Source organism: Thunnus thynnus, chromosome 10 (assembly GCF_963924715.1).
Source record: "Thunnus thynnus chromosome 10, fThuThy2.1, whole genome shotgun sequence".
NCBI classification, from domain to species: domain Eukaryota; kingdom Metazoa; phylum Chordata; class Actinopteri; order Scombriformes; family Scombridae; genus Thunnus; species Thunnus thynnus.
The window spans coordinates 6,544,918-6,560,188 of record NC_089526.1 but is presented as its reverse complement, the minus strand read 5'-3'; the positions used below and the strand labels follow the sequence as shown (position 1 = coordinate 6,560,188).

The window sequence follows — 15,271 nt, the reverse complement described above, 5'->3', positions numbered from 1 at the left end:
GATACGCCGCTGATTTTAAGATTCTTTTTACATTATGTAGTGAAAGCGTATACGTGGTTATTTTAGACTTGAACTTCCAGACTGTTTGGTTACTTTGCTATCCAGACGGCAATAAACCACTGAAGGACTTGCAGTAATAAAAATGAAAATGTGCATCTGTGTACTGCATAATGTTAAACAGCTTTTGCCTTGCATGGTCATATATCATGTAAATCACAACAGATGTCCAGTCAGGACCTAAGCATTCACCGAAATAAAAAAAAAGTCATCCTGTGCAGGTCAGTTGTGCACTAACACTGCCAGGTTTGGGGGTTTGCTGCTCGCTGGGGCTACCCATGCTGAAAATATGTGCACACATGGCGCACTAACAAGCTTTGGGTGGAGGCATCAACCAAATGGCACATGGCATCATTCTTGTTTTAGGTTTTAGTTCAACATTTCGCCTGGGTCTGCTTAACAATTATGCATGTGTAGTTTAGATGGCAAAAATCACACAAGGCTTTAAAATTGTGTATAAAACACAAAAACTAACAATCAATTGACCTGAAAGTAAAGGATTGATGTTCCCTAAACTCCTCCACTGACCTGTCCAATCATAGCTCAGCAACCATGACTAGAAATGGTGGTGCTGTCAAGCGGTGTGCATGGGACTATAGTAAGAGTGATGTGTTGTATTTTAAGAGTTTAGAGGGTGATGTCTTTTTTAAATCACCTTTCCAAAAATAAAAACACAACAGCAAAACTGTAAGAAATGGATTAACTGCTCTAACTGCAATTATTAGCATGTCTGGCTGACTAGCTTACTAGCTAGTAAACTAGTTACCTCCACGGCTAAGGGCTGTTTCATTAGCTAATGTTTCATTTCTTTGTGGGGTTAGAGGTAAGATTAAAAAAACAAAACATCCACTGCATGATGGTCCTGAATGCTACCATATCAGAGTTCATGGTAACGTTTGGGGTTCTGTTCTTTGCCGCTTTAGATTTGGGAAAGTTTATACTCCAGCAGCCGCATCCTGTCTCATTACCCGAGATTAGCAGTACAGTACATTTGCCAAACAAATCATTTATTCCTCATCCTCAAAGCCCTTTTCACTTGTAAAAGTGAAAATATTAACAATAAAGCATAGATCTAACCTGTTGCTTTTCCATGTTTTTCTATAGTTAGCTTAGCACACGGACAGTGATTATGTTTTTTATTTCCATCCCTTCTAAATGAATCATCAAGTGGTTTTTATCATGATTTTGCATATTTAAGACCCTTTTACATGGTTCCTGTTTTAAAGTCAGCAGCAGACAGCATTTTTTAACCAACTCACAGAGTTAGTGTTAATTAGCTAGCTAACTACAGCTCATAAAGACTTTGTTTTCATTTCAGCTGGTAAAACTGATTGTCTCTGGCTAGCAATGAGAATCCTGCTTTTGTTTACTTCTGTGACCCATCGAGTGATAAATCTTTCACTGTAACTGTGTGTTTTGTGTGCAAAAAATTGGAAGCTTGATGGGTGTAGCAACAGTAACCAAGGCTAACTGTATATGGCACTTAAATCTTGAACTTCTTTCTATTTATCTGTCTTTGTTTATCTCATTAATTAACTTATAAATTAACAAAAATAATCATATGTAAATCTGAACTGCCTTTGTGTATGAAATGAGCCATATTAACTGCCTTACGGTGAGAATACCAAGAACAGAGCTGCACCTCGTTTCACATGCGCCATGCCTATAATCAACACTGAAAAATACATCTTCAATCTGTTCTTCTCTTAATCAGCATCTCCAGTCTGAATAAATGGATGAAATGTACACTTTGTCATTTACAACGCCGCAGACTGCTATTCAGAGTTTTATCTGTGCTTGCCATCTTGTCTTTTTTATAAGCTCTTAGGGCTCTTTTGTTATCTCTCACACAGATTATTGATTGCACCCCCTTTTTTCTCTGTTACTTTATCTCTGTCTGTCTGCATGTGTGTGTTTTTAAATACTTTGCTTCTATGTCTCCTCACCGTACAAATGGAATAAATTGAATTGTAGGGGGTCACAGCTTTTCATTTGGATTCAGCTCTCAGTCTATTTCACAGAAAGAGCAGGTGGTCCTAATAGTTTGTACATTCCACATAAAACAGAGTATAGCTCCTGACAGCGCTGCCTCTGGCTTGGCCGAGTGCTTCGACAATCACAACAAACAGTGTTCTCCAGTGGGAGGCCTGTGAGGGATTGTGTTTTGACCGCTGCACCAGTGAAAACCCAGTGTGTTTTAAACTCTCCGTGTGAGACTTGTCATTGTGAGGAGAAAAGAAACGGCTACCGACTTTTATCTCAGCAGCTTTACGGTGAGAACTGGGGATAGACGTCAAGTAAACTGGGAGAAAATGGGGTAAACGGGATTTAAATATAAGACTGTGGAGTAAAGTGGAATATTTATCATGATTTAGAATACACACAACATCAGCGGAGGAGAGCAGAGGGCTCTCTGAGTTGCTACAGGCAATGAAACACGGTACCTACCTGGATATTTAACTCACATAAAATGACACAGTTACACAAAGCGTCTGTCATAATGTAGTCCATTTATTCAGCCTTCAGGTGAGCTCCTAACTCTGATTTTAGAGGTCACAAATAGATACTGAGTGCTATTGGTTAGAAATAATAAAATCTACCCTGTAACAAAAGTATTTTTAGTGGCTGCTTTGTGATATAAATCAAACTGCTGTAGCTCTACAAAGAAAACTAGAGTCATAATGGATTGTTTCACTTATACCTTTCTTTAGAGCTCCAAGCTACTGCTTGATGTCATTCTCTCACTCAGTAATGTTGGTAAGTACGATGTTATATTAACCTGTGGACGGACGGTGGGTGGCTACATCAATTCTAAACCACAGATCCAACCCAAATTCAGCATCACATTAAGAAGAAAATGTATTTGAAAGTTTATCTGAAGATAATATGAGGCTTCAGCCATAAATTTGGACAGATGAAGCTTCATATAAGCTTCAAATAAACTTTTAAATACATTTTTGCCTGAAAGAGGGCTGTAGATTTTGTCTCCCATCACTTACGCTGACATTGCATTAAGAAGTGATCTCTTAAAAGCCAGTATGAACAGGAGGAATGATTTCCTATTTCCTATATAAGTGTATCATAAAATATAGCAATGACACCTGAAACTTAATTTAACTCATTTATAAAGGCAGCGCGTGTGCTGACAGTAAAGTTAGTGAGAAAAGCAGTCAACACAAGTCGAGAAACACTAGCGTTAGCAGCTAACGATACTTCTAACTGGCCCCTAACTCCTCCTGGTTACTAAAGGCGTATGCTGTTTTATTTACAGGGACGTGTGCTCACATGGTTTTATAAACTGAATTCAGCATAATTTTAGTGAAAAATTAATTCTCCAAGTGTATCACAGCCTGTGCTAACTGTTGTTGGTGTGGCAGAAGACATCATTTTTTGAGGGAATAATTTATTTTAGTCTTTTATTGATAAAATAGTAAAAGTATCAAATACAGATTGCGGCTGAATCGAACTGTATCGATGCAGCTTTGAATCACAGTGTATCTCATTGTATCATTAATTGAATCATCTGAGAGGAAGACATACACACACCTACAGTAGACATAATTACCAATGACATTCAGCTATTATATGTGAATACTGCCTCTATTGCGGCCACTGTTTTGACATTAGTTTGTGATGTTGCTCATGCAGCATAAGCAACATAAAGGCAGCGTGATTACCTGGGCAGGGAAGGGTGCAGGCCTCTTTCAGTCTGATCTGTTTGTCTCCATCAACAGCCAACTCCAGGCTGCTGCACAGCTCCTCGTCCACCAGGCTGCCCTCGCCATTGCCGGTGTCGTCCGACACGAAGCAGGAAAGATTTCTGTAGCGCATGCCGTGTCCACACACCACACTCTGACAGGACAGGAACACCACAGAAGAAGAAAAAGGAGGATGATGAGTTATCATAGTCACAGAGAGTAGGAACATGAACCAACAGACACCATGATGAAGGCACTCAAGTAGATAAAAGTATATTAATGTTATTAATTTGAACTGCCTTTTACAAAGTGCATATAAACATTAACAGTATGAAATATTAATGATATATGCTCTTAAAAGTTGCAATCTGCGACTGATGTACACAGCACTGTTGCCCCAAACTTTTATGAAGTTAAAGGTAATGAAGATAAAAGCAACTATTCCCTACTGATCTTCATCATTATATCAATACCAATCACCATGGAGCAGATTTAAAGCCACATCAGGAGAATGTTGCTGATATTCTTTAAATACTACAACTTACAGGTTCTGGAGAATATTACTGCATACTGTACAGAACCAGTCAAAGGTTTGGACACACCCTCCCTTTCAAAAATGTGTCCAACCTTTTGATTGGTACTGTATCTGTAAAAAAGTTGTATAAAGCCTTTTAAGGCTCCGGGGGGAGAAATCTGATAAATGAGTCAGCGTCAGATGGGGCTGAAGACTTCGAGTTTAAAAATGAAAGAAATCTGAGAGTGAGGAGTTAGAGGGAGGTGACGTTACCGCTCCTCATCTCTGTTTGAGGCTCACAGCTTCAGGCTACGTTAGCTGCTACTAGCGTAACACAATCTATACTGTCCATCTTGAATCAGACTATCCGAATGTCTGTACATCTTGTACATGTTTTTCTTTTTTTTTTTTGAGGGGGGGGGATGAATACTGTTAAAACTGAGAGAGAAGAATCTGAGGTCACCAAAACAATAATATTATAATATTACGCAATACTAAATCAGGGGAGTACTTACACTTGGGAACAACCAAGGCCCCTTCTTCAATAATTAGCTAATAACAATAATAATAATAATATCTCTGAACAGACATGAGTTTTCACTTTTTAATTCTGAAATCAAAGGAAAAAATACTTGCACTTGTGTAATTAAAATCTGCACAAAGATGCTCATTATTTCTTTTTTCTCCAAACATTCTTCTTGGCACAGTTTCAATCAGTTCTTCAACAAAAAAAAGATGATTATTCCATCTCTTTGGTGGATATAAATCACTACTGAAGATACCTCTTAGAAAAGGCTGTTTTGTTACTGATGAATACTTTACATGTTCAGATTCAATTTTCTTTTTTAAACATAAATCAGATAAAAAACTTATGTTGAAGGAGATTTATTACAGAATTACTTTTATAACAAATTAATGACCTAATGTCTCATATTTGTTACTTTTAATTAATTTAAGACATTTTAAGACTTTTATAGACCTGCAAACATCCTGTATTAATAACTCAATGATGAGTTGTTAGTTACATAGTTAGTGTATCATGGGTACAGCTGACCTCAGAAGACATTAAATGTAGGAAATGTTGGCGCTCTCTCTCTGTCTTTCAGTTTCTCTCTCTCACTCGAGGAAGGCTGAGATTATCGGAGAATGTGACATGTCTCCCTCTCTCCCCATAACACCACACCCATGCTTGCAAAGTTTTGTTTTTTTGACATATAGCAATGCAGCAGACATCTTTGAAAATCTGACCCGGTGGTGCACAATGCAAAATGAAACGTAAAGGCAGATAAATTTCCTCGGTGAAGGGATGGTTTATAGTAATATATCAGAATTAAAGGTGCATTAGATTGATTTTTACTGTCTTTCCCACAAAATAACTCTATGAGCAGGGATTTGATGGGGTTGTTCATCAATACTAAAGTCTCCTTTACTTTTTGCCAGGTGCTGAGATTTCTGCCTTCTAATATCCACATTTTTTTAGCTCAAACTCTTGTGTGTATTGATTTCTGAGGAGTCAAAAGACCTGTCAAAGTAGCATTTCTTGTGGCTGACAAGAAATGCTCGATACAATTATCAATATTTAATAACCCCTGGATTACGGTATAATATTATGATTTATTAACATACCTCCACCCGACACTCGGACCAGGGGCTGTACTGCCAGCGGTAGCAGGGTCGGACGGGACAGGGCTTCCACTGCTCCATCTGAGGAGGGCAAGGTCGGCCGTCACCCTGAGAGGCCTGAACCACCGACCTTCGACGCCACATCTTACCTAGAGAAAACACGGAGGAAATGATGTCATCAGTGTATCATTAGCATTTATTTGTCTTTAATATTCATGTGTTTTCTTCTTAATTTTCTTTTGAGGCTTCACGTTGTACTTGGACAAAATGCCAGTGATTTGTGTTGCTATGGTTATATTGCCTAATTATTTGTAAATGCCACTCTTGAATAAAACAACTACAGTTTTAATAAATAACGTTGGAGCTAGAAAAACGGACAACAACAGTGTCTTCTCCGTTTCTCCCTTACGGTATTGAAACTTGGGTGAACTTGTTTTACCAGCATGATGGAAGAGAGTTGAGAAGTTTATTTCTTGCTAAAATTACATAACTATAAAGAGTGTAAATACGCTGTGTTTCCTGCACAACAAACTGAAGGAAAATAGATTTGGCACACACAGTGACCATCATGGTTTACCACACGGCAGTCATCTGTTCCCACTGTAAACAGCTCATTTTAAATGCATGCATATGTGTTTGCCTTCGAATGCATTAAATTAATCTTACTGTGCAAAACAGCACTTCACTTAGAGCGTGATTTTCTAAATAGCCTGAAATACTGCACTTTCTCTTTGACATCCAGATGAGATGGTTCTTGGTCCACTTGAGTAAAAGAGCTTTTTTTTTTTCTGCATCAATCAGCAAACTCTCTTTAAATAAATTCAACACATCACAGCAGCTAATACCGCAGAGACCGTTTGATTTAAGTGCAGAATTGACGCTATGAATTAGCTGGGAAAGAAAAAACTGAACAGAGAGCCTACACATACATTTCAAAATGCCACCTCTTCCTGTCTACCTGTTTAAACCGCCCACTCGCAAATGTCAAAACCCTTCATTTGTTGCATATTCCACTTTCATTTCCACACTGCCTTGCCAGAAATCTGCTCACCTCAGAATATACTTTTACCAACCTACGACACCTTTCAACAGATAACATACAAACCAGCCTTCCCACACTCTCACACACACTCACACACACACTCACACACACTCACAGAAACTATTCATAACATAACCTAACATAACTATTCATAACCTGTTCCAAAAAGAGAACATCCCACTCACACAAACACATCAAATAGGGTCCCCTCTTGCCCCTTTAGCCTTTCTTAAACTTTTATCTTATTCTATGTGATTTTGCAACTATCGCTGTAGCGCTTCTTCTTCAAAGCACTCCCCACAGCCCTGAGGAGCAGGAGGATGTAATGGGACAGAATCAATTGTGTGAACCTCCGGAACAACAACAACCAGGCAACAGGAGGACAAATATTCGCTGGTTGTTTGGCAAGACCGTAAAGCAATTGCTCTCTCTTAAATAAACACTTCCTCTCTTTTGCTTCTATGAGTTTTTTTTCCGGCCAAATGCCTCCAATGGGAGCAGGAAGTGTCTGATATGGGGCTTTTTTTTTTTAGTTATTCAAGTATGTTTCGCTGAGCATGCATGTTTTTACTTACTAACACCAGCAACGCCTGAGTACTTCCTTGTACACACTCAGAAAAATGTTGACGCGATAGACTCCTCACAACAAAACCAGAGACAAATGATGACAGCAAATAAAAGTTTATTTACGCTGGCGTCTCCAGACCTCAAGTTGTTTTCTTGTATGTCCTGCAATGCTTAACATTTATAAAAGCTTTATCAAGTCAACTTTGGTGCTTCTTCTGTATCTGATACATTTACAAGTCAAATAGGGGAACAAGATGATTTTACTTGGAGGAGTTTTCTTGGTTGGACGGTCTTAACACTAGTAAATTATATGCCAAAGATCCAGTCAGGAATTGAAGCCACGACCTCTCGTTCACCACACCAGGTGATCAGAGCTTTCTGAGCTCTCACTGAAAAAACAATTAGATGAGAACATCAGCTGAATTATAATGAGAATGAATGGCAATTAACCTCGAGTCTGAATTGTCACATTATCACACTACATTAACTATGTTTTCATTATCTGCTGGAGGCCAAGTTTTTGTTCAAGCACACCTGAGCTAGACCTGACCCTTGCAGTCGGACATATTCACCAACACTGTGTCATAATGTTGATTAATTCCTGTTTAGCTTGTTTCTTGTCCCTTTGTGTTTATGTTTGAAAACTTTGGGATCACCATTATAATTTATATTAAGGCTCTTTGGGTTTGAACAATTTTTGGCTGCATAAAATGAGCTTGCAGTGACTGAACCACCAGCCAGGTCAGTGAGGTTTAAGGGGCTAATCCCATTTGAGCTGGATCACAGGCCCATATTTTTTGTTGCGACGCCAAGATTTAAAACTTGATTTGTTTGGCTGGCTGTTTGATGTCAGGACTGAAGTCACCGAGCTCAGCCTGGGTAAAGTGGCATCATATTTTACATCATATCGTAAAAAGAATCCCTATTTTATGTGCTTTTTTTTTGTTTTTACTGTGATTTTATCTCATGTTTTAAAAAGTGCACTATGAATACATATAAATAATTCATTTATTGATGATAAATAAGGTGTTTAGAGAAGGTGTACCGTTTCTACATGTTACAGACTTTATTCCTGCAGCCTGTCAGTTTAATTAGTCACTGCTCACACGCTGGAAACTCCTCTCGATAAAAGTGTCAGTTAAATGTCAATTACACATCTGCCATGTTTATACCATTCACATTGATCACACAGTCGTTAACTCATCATTAGTGTCAAAAGTCTTATACTAGGACTCTTACCCTCTAGCCCACAGGTCTGTGAACACTCCGACCAGGCCGACCACTCTGACAGCTGACAGTTGACGGGACACTCGACCACGCAGGAGATGTTCATCTGCCATTTCTTCTCCAAATTCAACTGCGGCACATGTAGGAAATGAAGGTGGTAATCTTTGACTAACACGAAATCATTCACAACGCTAGTCGAACGAATAGCCATCGGGCAGACGATTCAATCTGCAGGCCAGTCTGACCTCATAGCACTACAATTCCCAGAAGCCTTTGTTCTGGCAGGGGACAGACTGTGCTAGGCAGAATCAGGCCAGTGGAGTTGGAATATGGAGGCTCCTGTGAAAGCCATTCTGACACAATGTGTTTTTGTGAATGAGCCAGATGATGAAGTGGGCCAAAGGTTAAATAGCTGTGGGGACGGCTCTGCCACAGCCCGCCGGCTACAATTACATGGAGCCGAGACACATTATGAATGAATAAAATGCTCCGCCTGAAGCAAAGACAACAATCTCTGCATGGGAATACTTCTGAATATTTCATGTTGCTGTGGGCTTAATAGTACTGGAAGGGTGCGATAATATATTGTAATGAGTGATGTGATTAAGTCATTAAGAAAAATGTGTGTGTCAAAGACAGAAAGTAAAGTCTAAACTGCCCAAGAAAAGAATAAGAATTGAAAGGAAAAAAAAAACAAGTACAAAAAGGAAACGCCACAGGAATTTTCTGCAGGTCTCACCTCTTCACAGAATTTTATGTCGACTGATTTGCCATCACTGCGAACGCAGTCGAGCATCCGGGTCTTGATACCACTCCCACATACAGCGTTAGGGCTCAGCTGACATGTACTCCAGTCTGAGGAGGAAACAGAAATATATTCACACTGACATTTTTTAGCTGTTCATGTTCACACAACAGCCAATATAAAGTTAACTCAGGGTGCATAACAATCCGCACACAGCAGAGGTCCAGCGATGCCAGGCTGAAACACCGACAACACAGAAAACATCTACAACAGAAGTCAGATGTTGAACAGGTTTTTTTTCGACATTGTTCATTGGGTGGGCCAGATTTTTACAGGTGTAGTGGGAAAACAAGCCTGTGTGTTTTCAATATGAATTGTTAGTTTTATTCTTTTAATTCATGCAGGAATAAAAATTAATTATATATTTGTAAATGTACTGGATTGTATCTGAGGGCATTTTTCCTATTAGTATGTTTTTGCTGTTACAGAGTTGCAGCAGCTTATGGATACACATATACAGTATGTGAATGTATGTTATGTGTGTAATTGATTATTGGTTATCCACACGTGATTAGCCTGATTCAGAAGTTGAACTGAATAAATTAATACTGTTGTTGACAGACGACAGACAGACAGCAAAGCTATGGATTTATGTGTTTAAGTTCACAGGGTATTTGTTTCATTTGAATATATTACTTTCTTGTGTTATTCATCTGCTCAGTTTATTAGACTGTTTTCGGCTCCATGCTTTGTTTGAACAGCGTGACTCAGAATGAGTTCGGTTTGCGTGCTTCTCCTCTCTTCACATGGGAGCAGTTTGAGATTTTACCAGCTAATAATTATTAATTTACATGAGTCTTGTGTGTATTTTGCTATCTTTAGTAGATTAGTGAAAAATCATGTACATATTTTAAATTAAACTATGAAACAGAAAACTTTTATCAGGTTTGTATTATGTGTTTTTTATTATTTCATGTTACAAGCAAGCCAGGAGGAAAAAGCTTATTTGATGTGGAAGTCTCTTGGTTTTTGGTTGGACTATAATGTAGCAAAATGTCTTAAAGCTAAAGATCCAGTCATGAATTGAAGCCACAACCTCGCTGTCAACAAACCAGAGCAGCAGAGATTCAGCTCTCACCCTGAGAATAACAAATGATACCACATAATGTTAGGTAGATACTAACTCAAAATAAGTGCCACTGATGCTGTCCACACTGGAACGTTTGCACTGAGCTTAATCAGCTAATAAGCTAACTTTCCACTGATGTTAACACCAGAGCTTTATTTCATCTTTTGGGGCAAGTCCAAGTAGGAAAAAATAATATTTGAGACATATCTCAACTCCTTGCAGGCAAGTCCTAATAAACAAATTGAAAGCCAGGTCTGAATGTTTAAATACCACAAGAAAATAAGTGTAATAAATGAGTTATGAGTTAAATTGAGTCATAATTTTCATGCTTCATAGAGATGTGCAGGTAAATAAATAAAGGTGAGGTGACATAAGTCAGTTTTCATATATGCACAAGATGATCTACAAATATGGTTGTAAATCTACTAGCTGTCATGTGACTTGTAAATCCCAGAATTCACCTGTCACACCTCCTCCAGTGAACTGCATTTTACAGTGAAATATGACCTTTGTAAAGATTGTAAAGCACACAACTTAACCACATTTAGCAAATATTTGCCAGGATTCGGCAGGTTGCTGATGTTGATTTTACCACCCTGGGTGCAGACAGAGTTGGGAGGCAGGTGAGAGGGAGAGACATGACTTAGACAGAAGCAAGAGGGAGAGGGAGAAGAGGATGTATTCAAGTCACAAGAAAACAGCTTTTCAGTAGCGTTCTGCTTCTGTAGTTCGATGTACGTTCAGTCAAAGCAGGATGATGTGGCGGGAAAAACACAAGGAGACGTTCTTCAAAAGTGTTGAAATGCTTCAGCTGTCACAAAGTCTTTACACTTCAGAATGAATAAATCCCAGACACTGCGAGCCAAACCATGGTGTGTCTTCGCTTTTTAAGGGTGAACGCACAGAAATGCACCATGTTGCCTCATGTTACTTTGAAAGTTGTTTAGCTGAAGGTTTTATATGATGGCTGAGGTTGGTAGGGATCTGTATGCCTACTGATACGCATCATGCTCCAGGGAACACATGAACTGGGGTTCTGATATAAAATATCAATTAAAATCTGTAGATTTTATGGAGTGTCGACACAGTGCAATGCTATCAAATTAATTTCTAGCTATGTGGCTGACATAAACTAAAATTCTCTGCCTTTACTGCACTGTATCTGATAGATCTTTTAGGATGGACATGCCATGCATACAAATGAACCATTATGGGCTTCCAGATGACTCAGCAGAATGGTGAGCATGCCTTGTACTTGCCATAATGTTACTTTGACTTCAGCTCATTACCTTTGTTGCATGACACACTTCTTCTTCTCCCTCTGCCATCTTTCCCTTCTGCTACAACTTCAAGTGGCACTGCAACGCCTTGAAGTAATTGGTGTGTGTGTTTTTTTTATTGTGTATTTGGAGTCAGACTAAATAGCCTCTAGCTGGCGAAGATCATTGTCGATAATAGATGATTACTGTGTCGGCAAAGAGGTCATTCGGGGTTTATAACCACTCACTTAAATCCAATAAATCTGGTTTCCATCAGTATCCTTTCATGCCAGCATCATAAACGAGTTGTGTGGCCGGGTGATCAACAACAGTACAAGTTTGTCACCAATAAACCTCACCATAAAAATCCAAAGTCGTAAGAGTCTTGAACCTTGGCCCCCCCCAAAAAATTAGTTTGTGAGGCGAAAAGACAACATTTTATTCAAGATTTAAAACACAGTGTGTGTGCTGTTGTTAAAAAACACTCTGCAGCAACAGGGAGGCTGAGGTATCACTCATAAAGTGTGCCATCCTCTGACAAAGATGAGTGGCTGTTTTTAGCTGCAGTGAGCTCGTTTGCAAGCTCAACTCAGGGAATTGTGTCTCCTTCTGCTGAGGAGCTTTGTGGCACTCTGGGGACTGAAATAGGGAGATTGCAAGAAGAAAGAGCGACAGAGAGAGACAGAGAGAGAGAGAGAGAGAGAGACAGAGAGAGAGAGACAGAGAGAGAAAAGGAGAGAAACTGTGACAGAAGGTGCAGCTTGGACGGTCTCAGCATCAACAATGAAAATAAGAACACTTTACCCAATAATAATCTCTGCTCGTGTATTATGTACATATACCCTGGGATGCCTGTATGCAACTGTGAACCCAGCAGTAGAGATTGTATGTTATGTCTCCCAGAGTAACAATACAAAGGGAAGAGAGGGAAAAGAAGGAGGCTGGTCGAGAATGTGGGGCAGAGGCATTTAAAGCAGCAGAAGAAATCCTAATGAAATATAGGAACAATTCAAATAGCATCTATTAGAATTGTTTCCAGAATGAAATGTGAAAGAGTGGCCTCTGTAGCATGTGATATGGAGGTGTGTGATATCCTGCAGATTAGAAAGGGGAGTTTGGGAAGGATGCCAGATCAAATCTTTCTGTTTAAAGTAAATCAACAATGTTTTTCCTGTTTTCAGCAGTAACCACAGAGGTGCTACTGAGCAGGGCGCTCAACCCACAGAGGCCAATAGTCAAACGTTCTACTTGTACTTGGCAACTTCGACGGTTTAATGGTTGTAACTGCAGGAATTTGCAGAAAAACCTAATGTGTGCCCGTTTAACCTTCCTGTGAAAAGTAAAACTAAATTTAAAAACAACCAACAAACAAAACATTTCCTAAGATCAGAGAGGAGCTTTGCAAAGAGCAGCTGTGAACAAGACTCAAAACAGCTCCATTAACTTTCCTTCATCATTATACTACACAAGGTTTATAAAACCTGCAAGGTTTTGTGACAACCTTACCCGAAGACATGAAAGCGATAAGGCTCTTGAAAATAAAAAAAATGGATGGGTCAGTTATCAATTTCTTCTCTCGCTGTCAGAACAGATGAGAAGCCCGTTCTGAAATGGAAACTGTGTTTGCACTCATGTCCACAGAGAGTTTTAAAGTTTCCATTTCGAGAGCTGTTTTCATACTGGTGATTTGGTTTAAGTTGAGAGACGCTAGGACTGACACACCCATAACAGCGGCCAAAAAAACCCGCTCCATCCAAAACACAGACAGCACTGTCATTTTGGGAAGACACATCTGCCATAAACAAACTCTTTTCACAATTCTAACGGAGCGAAGGGAATCAGTCGAAGCGCTGCCGCTGTAAATTGCTCCTGTGCACTGCAACTTTATGAGGACAGTTCATTATTTGAGTTTGTTTGATCTTTCCTTTACCTGTGATGTTGTAGAAGTAGTTGAAACAGTTGAGGTTCAGGCTGCAGGGCTCTTTGTCGGTTGTGTCTGGACACTCTCTTCCAACGCTGGGTGAGCGAAGGGTGTACGCCATCCTCAGTCGATTGTTGGTTCTGGTACAGGGCTGAAACAGAGACTTCTCATTAAAAACTGGAGCCCTACAAAAGCTTTTTATTTATTGCAGGAAGTGATCAGAACTGAACACAGACATATCCCTGATCTAGAACTCAGCCATTTGTTCACAGGGAGCTCCTGCCACACTAATGTCCTTTTCTATTGAACATTGAAGTTGCAACCCCCGTCCTAGTCCATATACTACTTAATTGTTTTCTACGATTGTGCTGTGATGGATTATGTTCACAGGCAACATTTTTTTTTGAATGAAATGCTACATTTATACAGAATACGAGAATGCCGGCGCAATAAATTTTAAAGTCTAGTGGATATTGGAGCCCTGCAGTGTGTGAGCTGTTTCTTTGTTTTTTGACTTTCTACATTTATACACCTACAGTCGGAGGGAGGAGGTCAGGATGGATGGCGAGCATACAAAATGCAAGACACTGACACGGAGACCGAGGTTTGCATCCTGAGTTCTGTGTGTGGTAACGGTTTAGTGTCTTGTGCTTCAATTCACCGCTTTTTCTGTTTTTCTGTATTATATCAAGACCATGATCTTTTCCTAACCTTGACTAAGTGCTGGCAGTGACTAAACATAACAAATAAAAGCTGAATAATACTGTAGCGTCTACTTGTCAGATCAGATATTTCGGCTAACAAAATTCTTTGTCACTGAACAATTTACTCAACTCTTCCCAGATACATTAAGCATTATGTTATCTGTGTAGCATTACGTTTCCTTCAAAATGTATTTGCTATTGCAATTTAGAAGTATATAAATGTAATTTCAAGGAGACAAGGTTGAAAGTTGATAGCTATGTGAATTTGTCTGCTTCTGGGTTATTTCCAATTTATTGGGCCACAATTCCTCAGGGATTTCTTATGTCAACATACTTTCCAAGTGTCTGCATATGCCCGGTCCCTAGAGGGATGTCTTATCATTATATAAAGAAAAAAAAAAAAAGATCCTTTCCTGCTTCTGTCTCTTGGCATTCCCAGAATGTGGAATTTGATTTTTTCCAGCAGGAAATGACATGACAGTTAAAATGAATATTACTGGAATGGTAAACCACCAGATTCTACATGGTCATTGCTTGCAGGGAAGAGAGTTGGGGGAGAAAATGACAGCCTTTTGAATAACTCCATTGCTGGCACGATGAATAAAACATGTGAGAGGCCCCGCTGGTGCCACTGCAGACTCCATGTCGAGATCGGAATTGCAGGAAGTCGGTGTGTCAAGCACTTTGGGAGAGAATGGGGTGTGATTAACAATGGCCTGGGTGCTGCTGTGAGAACAGCAGGTGAAACCAGAGCAGTTAAAATGGCTTTTTACCACGAATCAGAG

The 15,271-nt window shown here is 39.4% G+C and overlaps 1 protein-coding gene across 1 annotated transcript in view; it reads right to left on the bottom strand.

The window, feature by feature from the left end:
• thsd7ab (thrombospondin, type I, domain containing 7Ab) overlaps positions 1-15,271 on the bottom strand; it is a 137,133-nt gene that overhangs the window by 20,324 nt on the left and 101,538 nt on the right. The window contains exons 18-22 of the mRNA XM_067600170.1: positions 13,792-13,933; positions 9,468-9,583; positions 8,741-8,858; positions 5,896-6,041; positions 3,735-3,909 (exon numbers count right to left, since the gene is read on the bottom strand). Of these exons, the coding sequence (XP_067456271.1) occupies positions 3,735-3,909; positions 5,896-6,041; positions 8,741-8,858; positions 9,468-9,583; positions 13,792-13,933 (697 nt within the window). The remainder of the gene's footprint in view (positions 1-3,734; positions 3,910-5,895; positions 6,042-8,740; positions 8,859-9,467; positions 9,584-13,791; positions 13,934-15,271) is intronic.